Source organism: Morchella importuna (genome assembly GCF_003444635.1).
Source record: "Morchella importuna strain M04M26 chromosome Unknown Morimp01GS003, whole genome shotgun sequence".
NCBI lineage: Eukaryota > Fungi > Ascomycota > Pezizomycetes > Pezizales > Morchellaceae > Morchella > Morchella importuna.
In genome coordinates, this window is record NW_025763400.1 from 1685541 (window position 1) to 1710846 (window position 25306).

Below are 25306 nucleotides of genomic sequence, written 5' to 3' on the forward strand. Positions count from 1 at the left end.
TCCCTTCTCCATGGCAGGAATTATAGTGTGTAACCGCGGGCCCCAATGCAATACTGTACAAGGTCCCAGATTGAAATTATGCGCATGTCCCATATTGCATTCGAATATCATTCGCAGATCCTGCTTCAGGGTCCAATTCACAACAACACTCAATGTGTGACATACCTAATCATTCACAAAACCGTTTTTCCAATAACTCTAGCCAGGTAGGCTCGCCGCACAACTTTCACGGGACCCAGATCAACACTCATTCTGTACCCCAACATAACCTGCATGATCCACACAAGTAGGGCCTCGTACTGATTTAGACAACGGTCTCTCCGGTCTCGTTCGCTTATCATACCGTCAAGTGCATTGCATTGAGCTTGTTTGCATTTATCGTCCGTCCGTCCGCCCGTCTATCCGTTATCGTCTGGTCTTGCGGTTTCGTTTCGTTGTCCCATCACACCGAGCCTCTTTGGGGGGGAAACAGCCGGATATGGGAGAGGGAGAAGTTATGGAGGGGATAAGCATTTTCCCTAGACAGGGAAAAGCGGCTGAATTGTGGGGTTTCCGGGCTAACACTGCGGGATATCCGGGGTTAGTTTCCGACGGTTTTCGATTGAAACTGGTGTGTGACCCAGGCTTTGGCAGAGGGGATGAAGAAAGTAAAAGGCTGATAGACTTCAAGGTCACATGACACGGCTAATGGTTGCTGTGCGGGTGAAAACAGAGTAAAGCTTCCGTCCTTACGCCGGGCCAAAGTTGCATATGCACTTTCGTCTCCAAATTACAGTTCACTCTGCACCTAGCTATGCTCCAGATATTCTGGTTTTAAGAGGTTTCCCAGGGCTATGCATATCCCGGTCCGATTAGATCCGACTAGTTAGTACAGGATTCAAAAACCAGATCATAGAAAGCAACGCCTAGCTCTAATGAAACTGCCAAAACTCCATTTATGATATTTTACAGCAAATTCTTGTGGAAGCAATGCATAATGCAACAACCAGTGTCCTCATGATTACAATTGAAGGTGTGAAAGCTATAATAAAAAAGCAACTAAACGAAAACAGTACAGTGGTCGAGAAAGAGGAAGTCTTTAGTCATGTAATATCACTTATCCCGTGTCCTCCTGATTTAGAAAGAAAAAGAATAGTAAAAACAAAAAACAAAAAAACTAAAAAAAAACTCCATGAATCCTAAAAACCCTTATCGTATGATATCTTAACGCCAATCACTTGCTTCCCTCCTGCTTCTCCTCCGTCGGTGTGCCAATAGGTGTCGTCTCAGGATTCGGTGTGAGCGATTGCGGAGAAGGCGAGTCTGAGGTAGCAAATATCGAGGTCTTTGGGGACACTTCTGGGTCAATTTGGGTTCCCGGGCTGATTTCCCCAAGTGAGCTAATCGACGTGTTCGACATGCCCTCTGTAATTCCTGAAATCGCGGAAACTCCACCATGACTGTAGTTGTTGTGTGTCATGAATTCACCCGAGCTTTGCAATATCTCTTGGTAAACCTTTCTACCGGGATCGGCCTTTCGTTTTTCCTTCTTCTTTTCCCGTTTTGATGATGGTCGCACGACGATGACCGGAACCGGTGAATGCTGGAGACAATATTTTGAGACGGAACCTGGGAGGAGGCCTTGCAGGCCACCCAGTGAACGACCACGAGTGCCCACAATCAAAATCACTGGCTCATAAATATGAATCTACAAGAAGGAGTGTTTAGTATTTTAGCATTTCAAGTCACGCAACGCAACGTTGCGTGGTGGGGTAAGGGGGGGGGGGGGGGGGGGGGGCGTCGTACCATTTTCTGGATCGTCTCGTGTACTTTCCCGACGGCGAATTCTAAGATGATAGAAATTGTCTTGTCCTCATCATTTTTCTCTATGATTTGGTTCAACAGCTTCTTGGCTTCTTGCCGGTACTGCTTTTCCTGCAGTGCAGAATCACTGCTAATTTTGCTGTCCTTATCGACAACACGCAGGCAGACGATTTCGTCGCCATCATCGACGAGCTCGTCGATGAGCCACTCGAGCGCAAATTCCGAATAATCATTCTGATCTGTACCGCAGAGAAAGGTGCGCGATCGTCGGGTGTAGGCATAGTCCTTGTGCTTTGATTTCAGCGTGAGCGAAAAATCAGAGGCATCCTTGTTATCGAAGGTGTCGAAAGAGACTCGTTTCAAAAAGGTACTATTGTCCACGGGCAGGTTGATATGTGTTAGTCCGACGTCACTCGCAGACATAGCTTCGCGATTATTGGGTATATGACTGAGGGGAAATGAAGGGAATGCCAAGGGGGGGGTGGAGAATGCGGGGGGTAAGGAGAGGTAAAAAAAAATGACCAGTGAGGGGGAGGGTTAGACGAACGGAGGCGGAGGCGGAGACGATAGCGATCTCTGGCGAGTAGCCCTAGAACCCCCGGATGCGCTCGGTAATACACCACCCAAGCTTCCCACACTTCCCACGCTTCCGCTGCCTGTACTTGAGGCTAAGGACGATTGACGACGTCGACGACCCTCAGAGGAAGGTGTTTCAGGGACGTTTGCCCAAGATATGGAAGCTGGGCGAGCTCCGTTCTTCTCGACAAGTTCTCCTGCTGCTGCTTGCTTAGGAGAGGAAGTCATCCAAAAGAGAAAAAAGAAACCTGGGTTGGTAATGAAATCTCGTTGCAGCTAATGATTATTTTTATCACTTGTTGCTTTCCTTTTTCTCTTACCCGTTTGTTTTATTGGGAATTATAGAATTGATTCTTTTTTACTTTTCCCCGAATGGAGAGCTGCTGGATGACTGATGACTTTCCAAGAAGGGGTGCACGATCTGAGAAAGATAGCCGAGAAGCTTAGTCTCAACGGCTATCAAGAACAACCAGCCAAAAAACAAAGAGCCAGGGGCCCTTTCCTTCTTCGGGTTTTCAAGTGGGGGGAGGGGGGGGAATGATGTTTTGACCGCCCAGAAGGATATAAGGGTTGATGTACCTGATGGCTGAATGGAGCGAAGGAAGCTGGATGGTTGATGTAGGTGGACGGGGGATAATGCCTCAATACGTAGTGGTTAGGTGGGGTTTGGAAGTGTCCAAGAAGCAGCAGCAGATGAAGGCGGAGACGGGGATTGGGGCCGAAAGCAAAGGCGGAGACGGGGATTGGGGCCGAAAGCAAAGGCGGAGACGGGAATGATTTAGACGCGTGGTGTAAGTAGAGACGGAGGTGGGACCGCGAAACACACAATAAAGGGTCTCTGTATGTACGAGTATGTAAGGTGTATGACGGAGGTTACAGCTTCGAGACGACGAGATATCGTTTGTGATCACGGGAAAAGTCGGCGGTGAGTAGCAAAGAGGAAATGGGGGTGGGTGGAGGAGGCTTGCTTTCCTGCAATGTGCCTTTCTATGTATTATTCGAGTGACAATGAATGGTTTTGTACCTCTGGCTCAGAACCTCAGTGCTGGTTCCGAGGACGCCCAAGACTTTGAATTGATTGGGGAGGCGGTGCAATGAGAGAGAGAGCATCGTGGATGACATAATGGTGGGGTCACGCTGGTAGTCTACGAGTTCTCGGCGATGCCCAGGAAAGCTGTAAGCAGCGGGCTGGTACTACAATTACTACATCTCAATCCCACGGCAAGTTACTCTACCCATCAGGAGAAGTTACACGTACAACTGCATGCGCACTACTCTACCAGCCAGTGCCCTACATGTCAAGTACCGCGAATAATCTCACGAGTCTCCGTGGGAATTCCATTCGGCTTTAGCTGTGGAGTGGAGTGGGGGATAGGTAGGATAGGTAGATCATGCAGCGATGGGGGATGGATGGGGGTGAAGGGAACGACAATGGGGAACGACAATCCATTGGGTCAGGTGGGATGCCAAAACGCTTGATCACGACGTTCGGATAGGTAGTGCATCAAAGGAATTAGAAAAAGGAATAAGGAGAAGAAGCATTATCGGCTATCAGCTCTTCTTGGTCGGGCTCCGATACCCCATATCGGTTTGTGAAATATCCCGTCCCACAGACGAACCCCCAATCGGATTCTGGCCAGCCCAGAATCCATCTGTCAATCCGTATATAGAAGTCGATTCAGCAGCTCTTTCACCCCCCTGGCCAGTCCACGCGGCCGCCCAGATCGTACGGTGCTGGTGCTTTGAGATATCCGTTATATTTTCGGAGGGCTGTGCGGACGCCGAGTAGAGAGAGAGGAAGGAAGGCACGGATATTGATGTTTATTACTAGACAAAACTTTCGGGGAACACGGAAGATGTTTTCCATTACTTTCCGAGGTGATTGATATGATTTCTCCGCCCGCCCCCCCCCCCCCAAAGGGACGCGTGGAAGGTCCCAATACCAAGAAATACCAAGTGGACCCAAGACATTCCTTCATGGAATTCGCCGAGCCTTGTCCTCCCCCCCCTAAAATATTTCCATGAGTGCTCACCCTCGACTCGTAGCGTCTCTACATATGAGAACTCAACATACATACACACCATGGGTACACAAAGAGTTTTAAACTGCATAGTGGCTGCTGTTACAAATCTGGCGTGTAAAATGAAATGTGGAGAAAAACTTGAAACCGCTGTGGACGTACTTCCCCTTTGCTGATTGCCGAAAGAAGGCCTTGTTATCAAGATCTGCGGCATTGAGGCGTTATGTACTGGGTTATGGGGTTGTCAAGTGCGTAAAAGACAACTCACTTCACGACACCATGAAAAGGCGAAAAGGGAGTCTTCAACCCGAGCGCTCAGAGATCGACTGTCCTATCTCCACGGCTCTGTTCGTTGCTGTGTTCCCCGGGCCGGATCCCACACCCACGCATTCATGTAGGTATGTCCCCCAACTGCCGCGACTCTAAACGCGCTGGACTCGGTTTATCATTATCATTGTACAGTATGCATCTATCTGTGGCTTTTGTTATTTACTCCCCATCGAGGAATCGTCAGGACCTGTTGTGAATCCTTCCCCCATCCAGGACCTGTGTGGTTGGAACTTGGGGGTGCACTTGGGGGTGCACTCTCCTGTTGGACTCGCTCCCACCAAGCAGCCCCACGTGATACGGTCTGCGGTGTGCTGTGGATTGTGGAGAAACAAGCTTTTTGAGAGCCTCAGAAGCGGGAGATCTTGGCGCTAGTCCAAACAAAATCTAGATAAGGACCCTGAGCTGCGGACCGGCTACGACTATCAAATGGATAGCAAGCGCACTTCCCCTTCCGGGCATTAGAAACAACGGGCCCTTGTCTTAGAGCAGAAACGTGTTTTTGCAAGGGACGAGAGAAAGCGTCCTTCCTACCCGAGACTTCTTTGGGCCTGTAAGAAAAAATCGACAGCCTGCATGCTCTAGAGTAAAGCTGGGTTGGCAGAGGGTACATGTAGTCCTGCTCCTAAGGGCTAGAATGCTAGAATGCACGTAGGGAAGGTCTAAGGCCGGAGATGGAAGGCTGCTTCCTACATACACAGCTCCCCGTGGCTTCCGATTGGCTGCTAGCCGTTGTTTAAATCTCCTAGAGTCTAAAAGATTCACTTCCGTCACGGCCCACCGCTTCCAAGTGAGCTAGAGAGCGGTCTAGTGCACTTCTCGGAGGAAGCTAGCGAATTCCGTTGATAGGGAAGTTTTCTCTTCGGAAAATAGAGACGGAAACGTTTTGCATCAAGGGGAGCACAGAAGAACGAAACGGAATCTTCCAAATTGCAAAGCGGGAGAAAAAAAAAATGGTTTGAGGAGACAAGGACTCACGTACGGGTTCGGGATTGATCATCGGTAGCAGCGGCCCAGAGATCTAGAGTACCAGATGATGGGTCCTACCGACCCGCAAGCCCGAGGGTAACTTCGGGACATCAAAGAAATTTCAAGGTCACAAGAAACACCTGGGTCTCACGACAGAACAGACATACCTACGGACATACAGACAGACAGACAGACAGACAGACCCCGTCTAGTTAGTACTCCAACGAGCTCTTGTATGCGATCCAGCAAATGCAGAATTACTACCCTCCGAAACAGATATCTGTATCATATAGTCTGCATAAACCCCCTACGTTAGTTAGTTGCCGCAAATAGGTTTCATTATCATATCGACAGACAGTAAAGTACAGATAGACTGACGCCTGGTGATATAACCACCTTTTGAGATCTACGATACAGATATGAGCGTCATGTATTCACAGCACAGCGCGTGCAACCTGGCCAGCACCCAGAACCCATCAGATAGAAAAAGTGGAAAAATAAAATATGATTCTTGCCACGAGAGACCGGAACACACCCAATCGGCCGGTTCGGCAGGATGATCAAGACAGGTGGAGATTGAGGTTTAGATACTCAAAGCATGTGAGACCCGGCCCGACAGTATTGAATCTGACATCTGTCTGATTCCCCCTGTCTCCGATCACATCAGGAGAGGGGAACTGGGAGCGGAGCACGCAAAGTCAGAAACCTTGGTAGTCTTGTATGTGAGTATCAAATGTAAAAAAATTCAAATCAGGCAACATCTTGAGGAGCATTGACAGTAACAGCAGCACAGTGCAGTGTCTGTCAACCACGTATGCCTTCCGTGGAAAAACTCTGATACACTCATTACTCCAGAAGGCGCTGCATATCGACAGGCAAGGAAAAAAAAAATGCAGATATATCTGATTTCGTTACTTTTTTCTTCCAGATGCTGGTTCTGATGGTATGCACCAACCAACTAGCTACAGAACTTAACACTGGTCCACTAAGGATATCATCATCGTGTGAGCACCCAGTTCTCTGGAAATGATGTGCGCCCAGGTATGTGGAGTAGGACAGCCACCTACCTCTCCACTACCATGTGGTGTCAACCTAGAACAGCCATGAGCCAGCCAGCTCATAGGTCACTTTAAATCTGAGTTCTCTGCTACATATCTCATTGCCAAGCAACGATGTCGATAACGTTTCACACCCTGCATGTCACGGGAAAATATCACGAATGATCGTGAACATGTCAGAGCCTCCAGCGCTGTGGATAGGCTCACACGCAAGCTTAAGGTGGGGAAGGGCCCTTTTCGATGGCGTCCTACATGAGGAAACACACACCCTCTATCTACTCGTAGTCTTTTGACGTTTCCGGACGCGACCACTATTGCATGCCATACAAAAGATAGCCTTGGCGATTTTTTTCTGTGTATGCAATAGCAGTTGCGTCCGGAAACGCTATGAAATTGCGAGTACGGGGACATTGGAAACTACCCTATTGCGCTATATCGTGGAGGATGTGGTTGTGCTGCTGCTGCTGGATTTCAAACTCTTCCATGCAGGATGGACATGAGGGGAACGAGTAGAACCAACGACGCATCTTGATTGCCTCATGCAACACTGACTAACCCGCGACCAACCAGACCAACTTCCACTGTAAACAAAGTTCCGGTAGCGAACTGACGTGACATGACTGACAGACGGAGGGGGTAGCGGGGAGGAAGGAGGGGAGAAGAGGGGTGGTAGAGGAAAAACGAATACAAACAAGAAGACTCCGGCAAATGATTTCGCTGCTGTCCCTTCTTTTTCCTTTGAGGGCAGAAAAAAAAAAAGGAAGAAACAAGAGCAAACATTTCGCTTGTTTGATTTGTAACACACGATGTGGAGAAAGGGCAAGGTAAGGGGAGGGCCCTGAGCCAAAGAGTCCGGACCTGAAATCAAGGGAACGAAGCGAACGAACGTAAACGAAACTACAACAACCGGCTTTAGGAAGGACTTACACAACCGCAACCAAACCTGCCGAAAAGAAAAAAAAAACAAGCCTCCACAAGTCTCCTTCCCCCATGCCATGCCATGCTATGCTATGCTATCGTGGGAAAATTTTCTTTTCGCCGTTTATATTTTTTTTCTTTCCCTTTTTAATTTTATGAGGCCCCATATGAAGACCTCATTTCAAAAGCAATCCGACAGTGACCGACGATGCACTAGGTCATTCAGTGACGATATTGTTTCCCCTCCCTCCCCGCTCCTCCCCCGTGCCTGCTTGTGCGGGGCTACTCCATAGAGTAGGTAGAGTAGAATATTCACAATTGTTTAGCGTTGGGCGCGGAAAATTTTATTCGCACACTTTTGAACATGCTGCACAGAAATGTGAACAATGATGCAATTTGGTACTTACCCCTCTCTCTTTCTCTAATCTCCACATGCTTTCGAATTCCCTCCGACCTTCTAGGCCTCCATCCTCCATCCTCCTCTTGAGAACAGATACAGATACTGTAAAGCACTCAAGTACATACGGGTCATGTAGACTATCCAATTTGCAAACAAGCGCTGCTGCGGAAAATCGTTGACTCAATGTTACGCGGCTCCGTATTTCCAGACAGACATCCCTCCTGTGTAACCGGGGGGGGGGGGGGGGGGAGTTTCGTACTGTTGTTGTGCTGCGCACAACACAAGGTAGGTACATTTTTAGAGTATCAAGCGAGGTTCGGAACAGAGTCGTCGAAATCATTTCCACTGTTTGGGGCCCCTCGAAATATTTGTCACACGACAACAAGCTTCTTCCGGTGGCCGTGCCGGAGGAGCAGAGTTTATTTACGTTAGTAGATGGGATGTACTTATTTTTATTCCCTACCCCCCGTATTAACACGGAACATCCGTCCGCATTATGCTTCATCTCATGGGCGAAAAATGACTGGTTTCTTTTTGATCTCCATCTCTGTGTTTTCTGGCTCTGTGTTTACACCAAGTGACTACAGTGTCCATATCAGTCACAGTCATCATCCCGCCTACCCCACAATCACCAGACCGGCCTCCACCCCCATGGACAACAACAACGCACGCACGTACATTATACGCAGGGTCTAGTTACCAGCTAGAGTAAAGTAGATCAGATAATACTGCTCTAGTAGTAGTAATAGTAATAGTAGAGGTACATGTATAGTAGCAGTGGACGTTTCAAATAAAGATGGCAATGATAAGTGGACGGAAAATATTAAAGTTATAGATGTATGTAAAGATTGTTATTTTTCCTTGTACTCCCGCCATAGGGGGGAGGACCGGATATCCAATGCTATTGCTATGACGTAGCCCCATACAATCTTTAACATGCTCTGCAGAGACATTTCCCTTCTGTCTTGAGGACAACCCATATGACCTCGTAATAAGAAAATAAAACCCATAAAAATAAAAAATAAAAATAAAAAATGCCAGCCACGCAATGAAAATGATAAGAGAAAGTCCCAAAAATGTGTACCCCACAGATATGCAGAAGATATTACAAAAAAAAAAGAAGTGAGTTGTGAAGATATACAACTGAGGCAACCGCCTGGATTACCCAATAAAAAGATTACTATGTCAAAAAAAAAGTAACGCCCAAAACCCGCCCGCTCATGAATAAAAAGAAAATGCCCGCGCCTAACCAAAAAATAAAGAAAAACTAGTGAAAAAATATACAAGTCCAATCAATATACAAGAATCGTGACCATCGTATAGACAACGCGCTAGAAAGTGCTTATCATTGTCGGTGATGATCGATCGGGTACGAAATAATCGTGTTCGAATAATGATCCCCGTTCTTCGCTTAGACCTGGTGTATCGTTGTGTTCAAAGTAGGCGCGGGCTTGTTCTTGTTCCTTGTGCGACATGGGCGGATGCGACATTGTAGGCTGAGGAGGCGAAGGTGGATTCGAGTCTTCATCCTCGTCATCCGAAAGATCGGAGCACAGCGAAGGTGGGCGGTGCGATGTTGTTCGCGTGAGAGAAAACATGCCGTCCTCATCGCAATCGTCCTCATATTCCTCATCATCCTCGCCAACTTCTGATACGCCAATGACGGTGCCGTGTGTCTGGTAGTACTTGGTGTATGCTGATGGATGTGATGGCTCGCGGGTAAGAGTAAGGTCGTAGCTCATGTCGAGATCCATCATCTCCTCGTCTTCATCCTCCTCCTCTTCCTCCTCTTCGCTCGACTCTGAGTCTGACTCGTAGTCGGCGGCCAATGATCCATACTCTTCTGTCTCCTCGGGGATTGTCTCAGGCCATTGCTGTACTGATTCCCTTGACTCCTCGTTTCCGCGAACCGTGTTGTTGTACCAGGTCTCCTGGTCGCGCTCGGCTTCTGACAGGTGGATCATCAATGTGTCCAAAAGGTTTGCGTGTCCTGTAGCGTAAAAGTTAGCAATGGGTAAGAAACAATTGGAGAGAGAGAGTATGTTTACTAACCGACTAGAAGGCGGAGGTTGTGGTCTGATCGGGAAGCCTCAGATGAGAGCTTGCCTCGGGCCTTGTGTGCCAGGTAGAATGTTTGTGTGATGCTCATCTTCTGTGGATTCTGTCTATGTTGTAGTGAAGGATGTGATGATGATTGATATTGTAACGATGAGGTGGTAGGGTAGATGGATTGTGTCGACATATTTAAGTGTGGAGGTGGTTGTGCGAGGGTATTTATTTTTCTCTGCTATCTACTAGCTATGTAAGGTTCTGAGTCTAACTATGATGCGTGAGTCAGTTGTTGGCCGTGCACGAATGGTATTTTTTTTTTGTGTGTGTGGAGGGTGAAGTGCAGAATTGCAGGAGAGTTTTTTTGGGGGGAGGAAGGAGCATCAGGCAAGCAGGTAGGCAGCGAGCCGCATAATTATTTACCTTGCTTTGGTTTTAGCGGGTTCAGAGATCCGGTTGGCTGGGTAGGCGGACGCTATGACTCGTGTACAATATCTGTAATGTATGTTGCAACTGTGCTGTGTTGGAAGTGCCAGGAGCAAGTGTCTGTCTGTATGAGATCGAGAAAGGGGTGGTGGTGGTGGTAATGGTAATGGTAATGGGTGGTGGGAGGTCTTCGATGTGGAGATAGATAGGTAAAATGGCGGAGAGATAGGTCGATAGATAAGTAGGATATTGATGATGCTTATGCTTATTGATCTTGAGGGGGGGTGTTGAGGGAGAAGGAACACTGAGTGGGGAGCAGACGCCGGTCTTTAATATGGAACGGGGGCAGTAGGCAAGTCCCACTCCCACTCCCACTAACCCACCCAGTCTAGCTGCTATCCCACACATAACATAACCAACTGACCTACTCTCACTCACAGAAACGCAAATCCCACACACACCCTGCTCACACACACGCCTCACGCTTCACGCTTTGATGAACGGGCGCGGGATCCATGGACTTGTTCGCAGGTAGTAATTGTTAACTACGGGTGCATCATCACAAGGCGCAAACCCACGCAGTCGGGATGACTGTAATGTCCATTTTCGGATTACGGGAGTACGGAAGTACCGAGCTCCCTTATTTCCATTACTGCGAGGATCTCTTGTTCCCTCACCTGTGGACCAGTCCTGCCCTGCGATTCACAACCACCCACGCCCCAAAAAAGAACCAAAACCCCAAACTCCTGTCCCCCACGAGTATCCGAGGACTCAGGAGTTCCGAGTGGGAGTTTGAAATATCTATGTGTGTGTGTGTGTGTGGTGTGTGATCTGAGTGAATCTCTGTGCACGGATGCTGGTCCTCTTCCCAACTCACAGCAAATTCCCCACGGACCAGCTGAGACCCAGATGCTGGACCTGCTATTGTGATTTGACAGGGTCCCCACACACAACAAAACACGCTGACAAACCGGAGCCCGACCCCTCTCAACGGGTCCTGTTTCTCTCCTTGGAAGACAGGCAGATCCTCTCGTCTACTCTAGTCCGTCCCATCCGACAGGGGTGTATTTAGAGCGACGAGGGATAGGGCTTTCAGTTTGTCCGCTGGCACCGACAGGGACCGAACCCGAGCGAGGTTAACTCTCGTCTAGATACTCTATTCGTCTACACATGTACGAACTGACCTGTTGTTCCCACGGAAGTTGAAAGTTGCCCCCATGTGCCGCGATGTAGAGATAGAAATGAAATATCCTGCCTGCCTACTACATACCTGCCTGTGATAGAGAGGCATACAGAGGCAGATGTAGAGGCAGAGGAAAGAGAAGACCACGTCGGAATGTAAACCCACCCTCATTTCGGCCCTTGCTTGCCTGCTTGTCCGTCTGCTCGTTCTCTGCGAAACAGACATTATTATCCGACCAAGCCGCTGCTGTTGCCAGTGCTTGCTGTGCCAATTCACACTCACACACATCACATCTTCGTGAGGCTGACGGCATTCCGGGGAAATAATCGCACGACGGTTGTAGTAAAAATAAACAAGGAAATCATTTCCCCTGTAGAGCATGTCTAGCAGAACACAAACGACCGGCGGTTCCGTCCCAAAGGTTTGTTCTCAGGACCAAACCCCGCTTCAATTTTATTATGCACGGCGATACCACAGGGCTACGATAAAGTAGAGCAGGTACGATGCCTTATTTTTTTTTAACTCATTTCTTTTTTACCCTACCCCCAATTATTTAATTTTTACCTGGACGGTCGTTTTGGGTGCAATTAGCGATTAGAGATTCAGACGATCATTGATCATAGCCGTGATCGCGCCTTTCTTTATTTGTACATACATAAAAGAGATGAAGTGTAGATACTTGCTCAACTATCATTGATGCGTCCCCCCCCCCCAATTATTAAGCCACACCTCGCTACTTCTGGTAACTCCGTTTCGGCGATCAATTAGAAATCTGGAGTAGAGTTGCTATTGATCTGATCTGATTCGATGCCAAATACTTAAAGTAATGACGCCTACATAGTAGTAGCCTTAATAGCATGGCTTGTTACAAGTATGGTAGAGGTATAAGCCTAAGCAGGATTTGTCACCCCCCCCCCCCTTAGAGAATGCCAATGATAGAGATTTCAAATCCACGAACGACGACGGAACGACGACGACAACCGTTTTTCCCTCTCGCCATCGCCTTTGCTGCCTGTTTTCGGATAAACCGGATAAGCCGGGGCGGACCATTGGCCCATCTAACGCGAAACTTGGCGTATGTAGATGATAGTACGCGCGTAGTATCATATCAGAGAGCTCTTATGGCTGGTGACGCCCCAGTTTGTTCATACTCTTGCTCATAGCAGTTAGACTTGATTTCTCGACCTCGTCTCTCGCACGAGTCACCTACCGGCCGGCCCTTCCTCTCCCACTTTCCACCCTCCCCATACACGGGCTCCGATTGCTGTGCCGAGCACCGACCGGTTTCTTTTCTTTCGCTTCGAGAGGGACCTGGTTGGTTGCGGTTAAGGTTTTTTTTTGGTTGTTTTGCTTTGAGTGTAGATCCGCTGATCCTCGCCCTCGGTAAGTGGAAGTGTAACAAGTCACAGGCGGCTGTTATTGGCCTGTGCCTGGACTTCTAGTCTACTAGCTAGCTACAAGCTAGAGTACCCTTTGGTCCAGTGAGGTCTCTCTATCTGAACAGTGTTTCTGTAGACGGTCTGTGTCTGTCTGTCTGAAAACAAAGGTTTTGATCAATCAACAGCAACAAACGGAAGACGGCGACAAGATGATCTCCATCACAGCCATCCGTCCAGCTGTAGAGAGAATCGAAGTTGAACAAGAGACCCGCAGATCCGGATCGTTGACAGACTGACACGGTCGGACTGACTTCAGACTTCCACAAACAAACAATTACTGCACTCATACACATAATCGAGGCAGACAAGACAGTCAAGCAAAGCAAAGCAACACACACATGCAGCGACAGCAGCAGCAGGCAGCAGCGGAAGGAGCCTCACCGCCATAAGCGAGAAGCCTAAAGTGAAGCAACCCCCATTGATGGATGTAAGAAAACCCCATCGAGCTTGATGGCGATCTCCATCACAAGTCCCATCCATCGTTTTTTTTTTTTTTTTGCTCTCACGGAAAAGAAAAGCAAAACTTCTTGCTGTACCGGCTACGAGTGCCCTCTTTGGGGAATTCGAACTCTCGCGGTGGGGAGTTAAGAAAAGAGGTTTCCCTCCTCTCGCTTAGGAATCTCGATTTGGTAGCGTTGTGATGTGCACGCCATATGTAGACTTGAGCACAGCTATCACAGCTAGCACAGCACAGCAAAGCACAGCAGCAGAAGTAGCGAACGAGCTCAACCCACAGCCACATAACCTATCACTTACTCTGAAACTCCCGTGGTGGAGGAGAGATAGCGTAGTCTACAAGGTAGCGAGAGTAATAATAGCAGTGCTAACTGCCTAGCGCATAACTGCTTCCCTACAACTAACTCGCCTTCCTTCCTTTGTAGCAGTAACCGGAGTATGTCTGCTACTCTGCTGTGCTGTACACTACTGAACCTACTCGATTCGTACCAACCGTTCCGGAGGAGGCTGCGGTCTCAACCTCTAACATACCAGCCAACCCGGCCAGCCCCAGCCAGACAGACAGCCCAGCGCAAAGAAGCATAAATCTCTTCTGCTGCACGGCATCAAGATAGCATATGATACACGGTCCGACGATTTCGATACGCCCGCTTCTTCCCATCCCCAGAATCGGTGAGCAGCCCTGCACGACGTCTACGCCTTCTGTAACGGGTAACCCCAAGTGGGAGTGGTGGTGGTGGTGGGGAAACACCCTCAACCACAATTAACCACAACCACTACAATCCACAATCAGTTTTATCTCTACGCGGCGAGGTGAGGCGGCGGCGGGGAAGAAAGCGAGCGACGGGATGCCTGTACGTTTTGCGTGCTGATGCTGCTACTGAATTCGGCCCTATGTTACCGGGCGTGGTAGGTGCTCTGCTACCATGCCCTGTACTAGCTGTGAATCCGTGATTCTGTGAATCTGCGTCTTTTTCCCCCCCCTGCGATACCCATCTCACACTCTGTGACCCGACTGTAGTTACCTGTCGTGTCAGGATTTACCCATCCGACAGGGCTTACATATCCATATTCCCATAATCCCTTATCCCATCCGACGATTGATTGATAATGCGGAGAGAAGAGGCGGAGGAAGATACCTAGCTCCCTCCCATAGCTCGGCAGTAACAGCCCGCTTATGTTACCCTTTCTGCACATTTCCCATGCTTCTAGAAGGGCTTTGTGGAAGAAGCTTCTTCTTTCCGCTGCTTATCTCCGCCGCTTCCCCCCCGGGTGCCCACCCTCGTAGTAATCATCATCACCACCGCCCATCATCATCATCGTCATCAGCATCAGCAACGTTACATCTCGCCCCCCAAACTAGAGTAACTACCCCGCTGTTCCACATCGGAACGAAGCGAGAGACCAGTGATGATGACAATCGTGGTAGTGGTGGTAGGGGCTTCTTGCATGTAGTTTGTTTTCTCGGGGCTGTTTGGCATGACTACATGTACACATGTTTGGCCTGTCCGCCGGAGCTGGGAGCTATTAGGGGGCAGTACAGTATCTACACTACGTGAGTTTGTAAGCCACTGATTACGAGATAGAGGCTGTATCTCCATATCTCTGTATGGCAGAGTAGAATAGAGTAGGATCTAGTAATTAATTGGAGCCCGGTGGACGGGCCACCCTGAGGCCCCCCCCCCCCCCCCTCCCCTGATTGAGTTTGAGTCTGCCCTACAAAACAAAGTTGACGTTTAACATTACCCCAACCGGAAATCCATAAGCTTCTCGTTATAATCAGCGAGAGACGATGATGAACCGATAGACCGTTTTTTGTGCACATTCCATTCCTCGGCCATGGGACAAGCAAGTACCCTAGTGTACGTACATATGTGTGTGTGTGTGTTTCGTTTAATTAGGAATATTAGGATAGGCAGGGTAGTATCAAGTAAGTATCCTCTATGGTGCTGACACATACAGCACAGCACAGCACAGCACGAAAGTATGAGTCCCAGCTCTGTAGCAGCTGTGAGGGATCGGGTCCGTTCCGTGGATTAAGATTGGCGAGGGCCGTAGCCGTAGCTGAGCTTGTGTTTGACAGCTCCCCCTCCCCCTCACTAACGGGGAGGGGTGCAAGGAAACGCACGCACTGCGGAATGCGAGCATGGGGTACGAAGGAAAGGTATTACTCACCCTCTCGCTACCTAGGTCAAATAAACGAACAAGAGACGGAAGTAAGACTCACCGACGGAGGGATTGGCTTTTTTGTTTGTTTGGTGTGACTTGATGACTCGGAAGGGGAAGGGAAGGGAACGGAAGAGAGTGAGAACATTTGTCAGGCTCGGAACTTGTTCACAGCCAGCACGGAGCCCCGGTTCCGCCGTTGCTCCATGATTGGCTCGGGGATAAACGGTCACCAGGAGAGGAAGAAGAAGCTTCTCGATGACAACATACCTAGTAGTAGTGATGATGATGATAATAGTGAGCTCGTATCTTGTAAAGCCCATACTGCTGCTTCGTATAGGCGGGACTCGGAAGCTTGTTAGTTGTAGATTATTGTTAATTGCGCCATGACTCATGCTGGATATAAGAATTTGGATTCAATCTCCATTATCAGTACAAGTGACAGTGACAAGCATCCATCTATCACTCGCCATCTCTCCATCCATCGCTCTATCGCTCTATCTCTCTATCTCTCTATCAACAACATTCCATCACAGCACATCACATGGTCACCGGGACTTAACTTAGAGCGTTATCGGAATATCTGTGCCTTTTTCGACGGTATATCATGTCCATACCAAGCTTTAAGCCGGCCGGCCACTAAAATCATACTCTATAAATACTCAAAAGGAGCGTTTTTTATCATCGTAACATCAAAGTATGCTGCTTGACAGTAAAAAAAAATATAAAAAAATAAAAATAAAGAAACGGAATATCATCCACTGGACTGCACTACAACCCTCTCACCAGCTTCCTTTCCCCGGGCCCCTCTCTCGCGAGCTCGCTCACATTGCTCGTAGGTAACATTACAAAACAAACACCAACTACCAAAGTATATAACCAAAGACCAACTACCAAACCAATGCAAAAAATAAACAACGACTCGAATAAGAAATGAATGAAAAAAAACAAGAGGGTGAATGGGTTCGCAAAGAAAACCATTCACAAAGGGTATGATGCATATCGATGAGGAAGGGCTGTTTCCAGCCCGGGTTTTGCAGAAAGATGTCGTGGTCCAGTAAGGAGAAAGAAGAGCGTAACCAGTATATCGATCGGATAAAAGTCAGACCAAATGAAAATAACAATAATCCATAGGGCTGAGGTTTGTTTGGTTGGGTTTCGCCCAGGGAAGGGATTAGTGATAAGGGGAACAAGGAAGGTTGACGCAAAACAGGGACATGAGGGCTGCCGAAGTTTCCGGTGATCCAGGTCTCGGATCATTTACACTTCGTGGACCCAAATCTATGATCGTGGGAGAAAGTCAGCAATGGATCCGCGTATGGCGTAGTTCAAAAATAAACTGTTTTAAAAAAAAAATCTGGAACAAACCTCAAGTTTTCCAAACTCGGAGCGCTCGCGCCTTGCATTCTTTTTGGCCGATGAGATCGCCATGTCAAGATCCTCCTGATCAGAGACGCTGATAAAACCGTCACCGTCCTCGTCCCTGATTTTGCATCTAGTCTTACGACGGTATCCAAATTTATCTTGGAGACGGGTGACGAATTCATCGAAATCGATATTGACATTTATCATGATCATCCGCGTATCTTCACCGTGTGCCTTGACTTTGATCTAATTGATGAAAAAAGGTCAATATTTGTTTATCTCAGGGAACTCTAAAACCCAGTTTCTCGGGTTTAAGTGGAAACATACCTTTTTTACCTCCGGGGCACGACGGGAAGCTCCGCTACGAATACTACGGTTATCAAGCATCTCAAAATCATCCTCATCGAACGAAGATCCCTCATAAGCGTCACTAGCATATTCGTCTTCATCCACAAAGCGCTCCTGTCTACTATTTGTTCCCCGGCGGGTGAGACCGCGCCTAATGGAGCCACCGCCACCGCCGCGCCTAGGTGTATCACGCTCATGACTATACGCGGTATAAATATCCTCCGAGTACTGTGTTTGACCCTCTTCGTCCTGGTGCCGGTCGCCGCGCTCGCGGACGGTCCGCGACCGCTGGGCGGTCGCTGGCTGCGCTGGGGCCGGAGCACGAGTGGAGTACGCACGGCGAGGTTCCACTGACTGACCGCGGAGGTGTCCCGGGGGAGGTCTTCGCTGCTGCTGCAAATATCTTTCATCGTCATCCATCCCACCTCGGTCGTCTCGACCTCCGTCACGGCTTCTCGCTCGAGGAGGTGCTCCCCGGACTGAAAGTGATCTGCTGCTGCTACCACTCGATGGAACTCCGGCGACGGTATTACTTCGTATTGGCTTCGATGATGAGAACTCGTTTTCTGGTGGAGGTGTTGGGGGAAATACTTGACGATCTGCGCCCCGTATGCTGGCGGCGGATCCCTCCTTTGAGGGTGCGGTATCTGACTTGCGGCGAGATGTAACTAGGTCGGGATTTACAAGATTTGTTGCAGCAAAGGAAATCTCGGTCGGCGCGCGGTCATCAGTCGCCAAGTTCTCGGAATTCATTTGCTGTACCTCCGGTTAGCTTCCAATTTGTGTAGTAAGGCACACTCCCGGGCCTCACCTTCTTGACCTCCGTACCGGCGAACCCGGTGAAGGCATTCTGAGCATCCGAGGCTGCAACCAACCGAGCCTTACCCAGGTAATCCTTTGCTTTGACGTTCCTGACCTTGGCTTCGTTGGGGCGGTAGAGAACGCCGACTCCTACAGAAAACACAGTGTACCTCTAAAGAGGTAATCAATATCCAAGCCCTCAACCACAGCAAAAGGGGGTATATGATAGTACCTCCGCCTGCTCCCTGATAGCATCATCAATGACACTGTGATCCTCCACCTGCTTCTCTTTGGCCGCATACTCCAGATCCTTCATCCCAAGCTCAATTTGCTGATCATATATGTAACACAAACCCCTGTTGAACAAAACCTCGCAGGAAAATAGCTTAAACTTGAGCCCTAGCTGTTCGTAGTCGATCAAGGTATTCCCCCGCAGATATAGAAGTGCCTCGTTGAAATTGGCCATAGCTTCCGTGAACTCCCCTAGCAGGAAATTTGAGACCCCTTGCTGGAAGTAGGCAACGGCGAGGAACTGGTCGAGCTTCGTTGCTCTTTGATAAGCCTCGACCTGCAGCACGATGTATCACTCTTTGTTAGAAAAGCACAAAATTATACGACCACCAGTATTAAGGAGGCATATATATGTGTATATAAGAAGAGGATCAACAACTTACAGCTTTTTCGTGCTCGCCGAGTGTTGCATGGATCATTCCAATGTTGAAGTATATCTTTGAGGTGTCGGCATTCTGCTCGAATATCCTCAAAGCATCCTCGTATTCTTGTGCATCATAATAGTTTAATGCTTCCACCCAGCTTTCGATTTCCTACAAATCCCCCAAAGTATCTTTTAGCAGGAAGCCCCCTTGAGCCTCTGCGGCTCCATATTCCACCACCACCACCACCACCGCAGTCCAGTAGTCCAGGCCCGACTTACCTGTTTGAGAGACATGATTTCTAAACTACAAAGATATCAAGTTTTCCTTACAGCTTTTGTTTTCCCGGTGGTTGATAGGTTGTTCCGTAAGATTCGGCGTGGATAGTGGGAAAATTATCGATGGACGTCAAAGATGGACGTGTAAAGGGGGGGTTGCAACGGTCGACGCCAGGGGCCAAGAGGGGTGGTTGGGGGGGAAATTTAACAAAATAAGTCGAACGAACGCTGCTGGCCAGCCAGCCGGTGTCAAGGGTAGATTTTGATTAGAATGTTCGCAAAAGGGTATCGGAATCAGATGATTTAATAAAGTGCCACCAGGGTCCGTATATTTTTATTCCGAGAGTATTCGATGTGGAATTCTATTTTTCGTATGTGGGGTAGGGTATGCTGAGTTTTTGATGAGTAGTAGTACGGTAAAAGTACCAAGAATACTGTATTAGGGTGGCGTAGATTAAAGCAAAATCCAGAAGAAACGAAAGGCAGAGTCAAGTCCAAAGCACTCGAGTAAATGGTCTAAGAAAAGAAACTTATGTTGGGAGAGATTGGATTAATGAATAAGAATTAATGGCAAGCTGAGGGAAATGAAGGTGAGGCGAAAACAAAAAAATAAGTTGTCGAAAGACGAGTACGTTGGGGGCCAGTATATCGCTGGATGTCCCAGATCAGAGAGAGAACGGCAACGGAATTGGTCCGGGGAACGCAGAGAGAAGAGCCCAACAAACTCAGCTGGCGGGAACAGGGTCCAATTTGAATGCGAGATGGAGCACAATGGCCAGTTACCACGCGATAACAGGCGCTTACAGGGCTGTCTACGGTGCAACAGCCTCCTGGGACAATACGGGTGAGACCGAGGAAGGTGGGGTGGGAGACTACGACAAGGAGCCTCCAGAAAAGCGGTGGTAACAGCAGCAAGCTCGAGAGAGAGAGCCCTGTTAGTTAGGGAGGCAGTCTGTTTCTGATTGTAACGCAAAGATACTGAAGCTGGAGTCAAGGACAAAGCAAAGAGGCGACGATGGGAAAGGAAGAGGAGAGTCTGAGGAGGAGAGGGGGAATAGGAGTGTGTTGTTGGGCGAGTTCAGTACATGTAGTCTGTGCCAATGATATGATTGATGGCTTGCTGGCTTCCTGGCCAGTAGTTGGTTGACTGGTGTAGTTAGATACTTACGCACGACGCCCGGAAAACGAAATTATTATTCGGGTCTTCGAAGCCGTGATACCTTGATATTGCTCGTCTCCTCGACTAGCTATCCCAATACACTCTTCGGGGAAATGATGCTAAAACCCACATAATACCATGCATTTCCTACGCGTCCTCACGGTTACTTCGGCAGCTGTGTAGGTACATGTACTTAGTAGCTATCGTTGTCCTCTTCAAACTCATTTCATAACTCAGTGTACCGTGCTGGTTAGGAAGGCAAGCAAATTTGCAAGTTAGGTAACTTTACATATAATTAACTGCACCGCGCTTACTGGGTGGAACATGGCGCTAAGTTGGATTTATGCTATATGCAACAATATGCATGCTTTTGTTCTGTTTGATAGATCTAGAGCAAACATGAATGGCGATACATGCGGTGGTGGTTGTAATGGTAGAAATCGCCTATCGCCCCAGATATTATTTAGCATTTAGGGTTGGATGCTTAGCAGTTCAAGCTTCGAATCGGCTGTGTCGCGCATAAAGTAGTGACTAAAACTCGAAACAGGGTGGCACGAGGTTTGGTGGGCAAGCCTAGTATCATGAAACTAATATCCAGCGCCAACTGTCACAAGGAGAGCGCCTCTGATATCTATTGATCGGCGGTTGGGATGAATCTGTCCCATTCTAAAACGCCTCTTCAGCACTTTACCCCCCTCTCGACCTTCGACTTCACCTACATGCGCAAACCCCTTCTCAATAAACTCATCCGGTAAGAACCACACTGGTCTTCTGCAGAGAAGGTCATCATGTTTATGCGTTCCGTAAACCAGGTAAACCAGTTAATCGATCCACAGCCCTGCGCCCAAAACACAAATTATTCAGACCATCCGGGCCTGTTTGTATCAAAAGTGGTTTGGTGCCTTGATCTTCAAAACTTTGCAACGTACGTGCATATATACCCAAACCTCAACACAGTCATTTGGCTGTTCTTCTGCACCTCACCACTTCTGCTTGAAAACAGGCAATTTCAAGAGTTCAGCCGCTTCCTTATTAACGTTATGTTTTATGTGTATGTGCTTACTTGCATCAGTGAGTGGGGTAGAAGGAAGGAAAATATGGTCTAACTGGCCGGGGCACTTGGGAGCGTTCCCGCACTGTCCTTAAACTCAACCTATTGCCGATGTTTAATTAACGCCCTGAACTATGATGTTGTCAGAAATATCGTTACTGAACCGTTGTTCCACGTGCGTTTAAAGTATAATATCAATCACGGAGAATGATATAAAGAATCTAATAGGATCTGAGGAATACAAATAACCAGCTGTGCTGTACGTTTCCCGTGGATCGATAAAGGGAGCGTGAGAGCAAAGAGTTTAAAGATGTTTTGAGGACTTCCTTATATGACCAGCGCTTAAGACATGGTTCACAGCAGCTGGGAAAATTTTTTCAATAAAAAAACCTCGAAATTGTGAGGTTGTTGGGGTTTCTGGGGTTTCTGAGGAGCAATTCGTTTAGAGTTCCTTCAATCATTGACTCAAAGGACAGCAGCCCGCATATGTCTGTATATCTAAGGGAAAGGGTATTTGTAAAGATGAATGCTTAAAAGTATATAGTGATAGATTGGTAAAACCGACGTGAAGTGAACTACCGCATTTTCTTGCTATTAGCGTTTTTGCCTAGTGCACAACCACTTAAACGAGTGATAGACTATGAAGGGCTATCAGAAGACATCATCACAACCATGTAAGCGGTACTAGGTAGCAGTCAAGCGCCTGAGAAACATGACGATAGATGTGTCAGCTTGAGCCGTGACACGGGTGAGAATAGTTATATATAATAATCACACGTAAGTTAAGTATCCTAGTATGTGGCGCTTGCGAGTAAGTACCCTTTCTGACATAAGACATCTGAATTGAGGTGCTGAAAAACATCAGATACCACAAGTAACAATCTTTATAGTGATCTAGTCCCTTACCGAACACCGTGAATATGGGACGATTAATGTCAGCGATTGTCTCATTCACAGTTCATCACTCGGTAGATATCCACTCCTAGAACCGGATGCCAAGGAGATGTAGGCTAGTTCCAAGAGATTTTCTCACACTAGTGAACAACAAGTACACATGATATAATCCAAAATTAATGCATCCGTGCAAACCCTAAATTCCTCGGCTTAAACACCCCGTGGGCCCTACGTCAGCAAAACATCCCTTGACATACAGAACACCACTCCGACCAGAGTCTATGATATGCTGGGAGCATCTAGGTATGAATTCTGGGAAATGTAGCACTCGAATTTGCGACACCTAGCTATTCGTATATTTTGGGGGCTTTGGCTAAGTGGTTACTTTATAGGTCACAATACCGCAGCCGCTGCAGCTGCGGGCCAGGGAGCACTCGAATAGCTCCCTATATATATTTGGGATATTCTACAGTAATTTCTAGCTGTGAAAATTAAAAGCCCCAAGGTATTGCAGCGTATCGATAGTGATTATACCGAGTGAGAGACTATGATTACACAGCGCAAAGCTTTGCCCGCTTTCCTGCGGTCTAAAATCTAATTGATGCGCTGCGTCATTTCGCTAGTTCAAGTGACGTATAAATAAGGATCACTCAGACATAGTATACTGACCACTCGAACTGGCCCTGCATAGTACTAATGAAGAGCTACAAGCAATTATAATTTGCCTCAATTGATCAAATATAAGGGAAATTAAAGCAATGCAAAAGAATTTGCGACAAAGCAGTATGAATACTCTAGGTATAGATACATCCTGTTGACAAACTTAAGACATGAACTAGGCCTTCAATAATATCAGATAACAGGATTTGAGATGACTGTATTTGGCCAACTTATGTAACCGAGTTGACCACGATCCATTCCTCGGATATGTACTTTATATTACCTGACTATCACTCGTATTATTCATGATGTCGTATCTGAAACATCACTATGGCCTACCATCTGGTAGATTTCTAATGGGGTTTCCAGTGTAACCGCTTATTAGAGAGCCAGTTCGACCCATAGATGAGGGTTTCAGTGACACTGGGGCAATATCATTTGTTGGTACGTTTGCGCGATGTCCCTCATGACATATTGGTATAGCGCTGGATCCATCTATGTATCGCCCCTTTGTTCTCCATATGGGGCCTGGTAGAATTCAAGACCCACTCTCACTGGCAGGTAATGGCAGAGTGAGATGCCGTTTGCCGGTTTAAAAACACAAATCGTGAGCACTTAAGGAATCCGTTTGATATTCTTCTGGTGCTAATCATCGTTAACAAATGTGATTTGTGGTTGGCCCATGTGACGCTCTTACTCTGTTGGTCTTAACTATGTACATACATACACAGTACCTACTTGTAGCCAACGACAAGTAATTACACAGGAAACAATGCGGAGACGGACACGTTTCGTGAGCGAATGACACGTTAAGATAAACGAGGGAGAGAATAAACCTTACCACTGATGTTATAAAAAACACTCTAGCCTATCAAATCACACTATATTCTCACCTATTGGCAGTATCTATCTAGCTCGAGTGGAATGTGCTCTAGGCATTCTCAGAGTTTTCACGGCAACCAACCATATGTTTGGAACAATATAAACTCACAATATCCCGAAATACTACCAACAGTACGTACAGTAACGTGAATTCTAATATCTCGAGACTAACAAACAATCCATCGGATAATTATAGTTATCATTGACACAGATTCCACGAAATTGCTAATTCCATTCTATACCGTTTCTGACTTTGAGAGGGGCAGCTTAGAAAGCCAAACATGGTCATAAGTTTTTTAAATAACGATGCCCTGAGTCGGTTCCACCAACCACAGGATCGAAGAGCTTCCAACTTTGATGTGATGTTAGGGCCAAAGACGGAACTGTCATGGCGTGTTATTCGGAAAAAAACGCACTCCCGGGTTGTTTCACTTTATTAAACCTTTGCTATCGGTCTGCCCATGGTTTGCAACATCGTGGTCTAGGTTTCACCTGCGGACGACACCTAGAAATTATATACAAGTGAGTACTTTTATGCTCACAGAGATAGCTGTATATGGTTTTAATCTGCAGCTGACATATCTAACTACTCATCAAATATTTTCTTTTTACAAGCAAATTTCGCACCGGCAAAGAAGCGTTGCGACATAGTTGGATTTCAAGCCCAGTGCTTTAGTGGTCTAGAGGATATAACCACAGGGGCCGGTTATCGAGTCGCGAATTTAAAACTGGACGAAGCGTAAACAATTGTTGCAAACCGAACTACATCCCGCGCAACCGCACCCGAGCAAGGTAGGCAAAGTCATCATCTATCACTCGCTCCTCTGTAGGTGTGCCTCGAAGTAGATAAGGTCGTCGTCTTGAACCTGGAATGATTACGAAATCATGGCCAGAATTTGACAGTTATCAGTGATCACAACAAACAGCCACATTATTCCGGCAGCTCGGTCGTGACATGTAAGCCACGGGGAATGCCTTACCCACTCCACTTCGGCACGGAACAAATGATGAAAAAAAAAAAAAAAAAGAGCCAACAAAGATAGCTACCAGGGTAGGTAAGTGCCCAATGAATTTGCTATCCGCGATCTGAATTCCGAATCACAACCCATGGACCAGGGCCAGGGTAGCCAAACCGCGCAGCAGTACTCGTACTCGAGGTACCTGCTTATGAGCAAGTTCACCAGTTTAAGTTGTTATGGGGTTTAGATTTCTTGGCTTGGCTTGCAGGTTGAGATTTGGCCTGGAGGTTCGAAGGCTTGCACGCATCACGCATGCATGGAGCATATTTTCTTTTTAAGGAAAAAAAATTCCGTTATCGATAAGAAACAACAACAGAAGAATAGGGGACGGAGCTTACTGGTCATGAGGCACAATGTGACGCAGGAGGTGCTGAAGTTATTAAATATTGGAGCATATACGTATTA

General features: G+C 47.5%; 4 protein-coding genes across 4 annotated transcripts; all 4 read right to left on the reverse strand.

Annotated features, from left to right (window-relative positions):
- Positions 1 to 1213: 1213 nt before the first annotated feature.
- Positions 1214 to 2607, reverse strand: LAJ45_01963 (uncharacterized protein; the record flags this gene model as incomplete). Its single annotated transcript, XM_046111555.1, has 3 exons — positions 1214 to 1687; positions 1786 to 2173; positions 2351 to 2607. The coding sequence occupies 3 exons, from the start codon at positions 2605 to 2607 to the stop codon at positions 1214 to 1216; spliced, it is 1119 nt and encodes a 372-aa protein (XP_045975499.1).
- A 130-nt stretch (positions 2608 to 2737) lies between these two features.
- LAJ45_01964 (uncharacterized protein) lies at positions 2738 to 4491 on the reverse strand (the record flags this gene model as incomplete). The annotated part of the gene is made up of 7 exons (XM_046111556.1): positions 2738 to 2800; positions 2959 to 3217; positions 3404 to 3567; positions 3638 to 3639; positions 3999 to 4113; positions 4333 to 4387; positions 4454 to 4491. The coding sequence occupies 7 exons, from the start codon at positions 4489 to 4491 to the stop codon at positions 2738 to 2740; spliced, it is 696 nt and encodes a 231-aa protein (XP_045975500.1).
- Positions 4492 to 9403: 4912 nt separating this feature from the next.
- On the reverse strand, positions 9404 to 10314 carry LAJ45_01965 (uncharacterized protein; the record flags this gene model as incomplete). Its single annotated transcript, XM_046111557.1, has 2 exons — positions 9404 to 10062; positions 10125 to 10314. 2 exons carry the CDS (start codon positions 10312 to 10314, stop codon positions 9404 to 9406), a joined length of 849 nt encoding a protein of 282 aa, XP_045975501.1.
- A 6737-nt stretch (positions 10315 to 17051) lies between these two features.
- LAJ45_01966 (uncharacterized protein) lies at positions 17052 to 19254 on the reverse strand (the record flags this gene model as incomplete). Its single annotated transcript, XM_046111558.1, has 8 exons — positions 17052 to 17072; positions 17160 to 17402; positions 17484 to 18047; positions 18096 to 18260; positions 18316 to 18477; positions 18538 to 18873; positions 18980 to 19129; positions 19240 to 19254. 8 exons carry the CDS (start codon positions 19252 to 19254, stop codon positions 17052 to 17054), a joined length of 1656 nt encoding a protein of 551 aa, XP_045975502.1.
- Positions 19255 to 25306: the final 6052 nt, after the last annotated feature.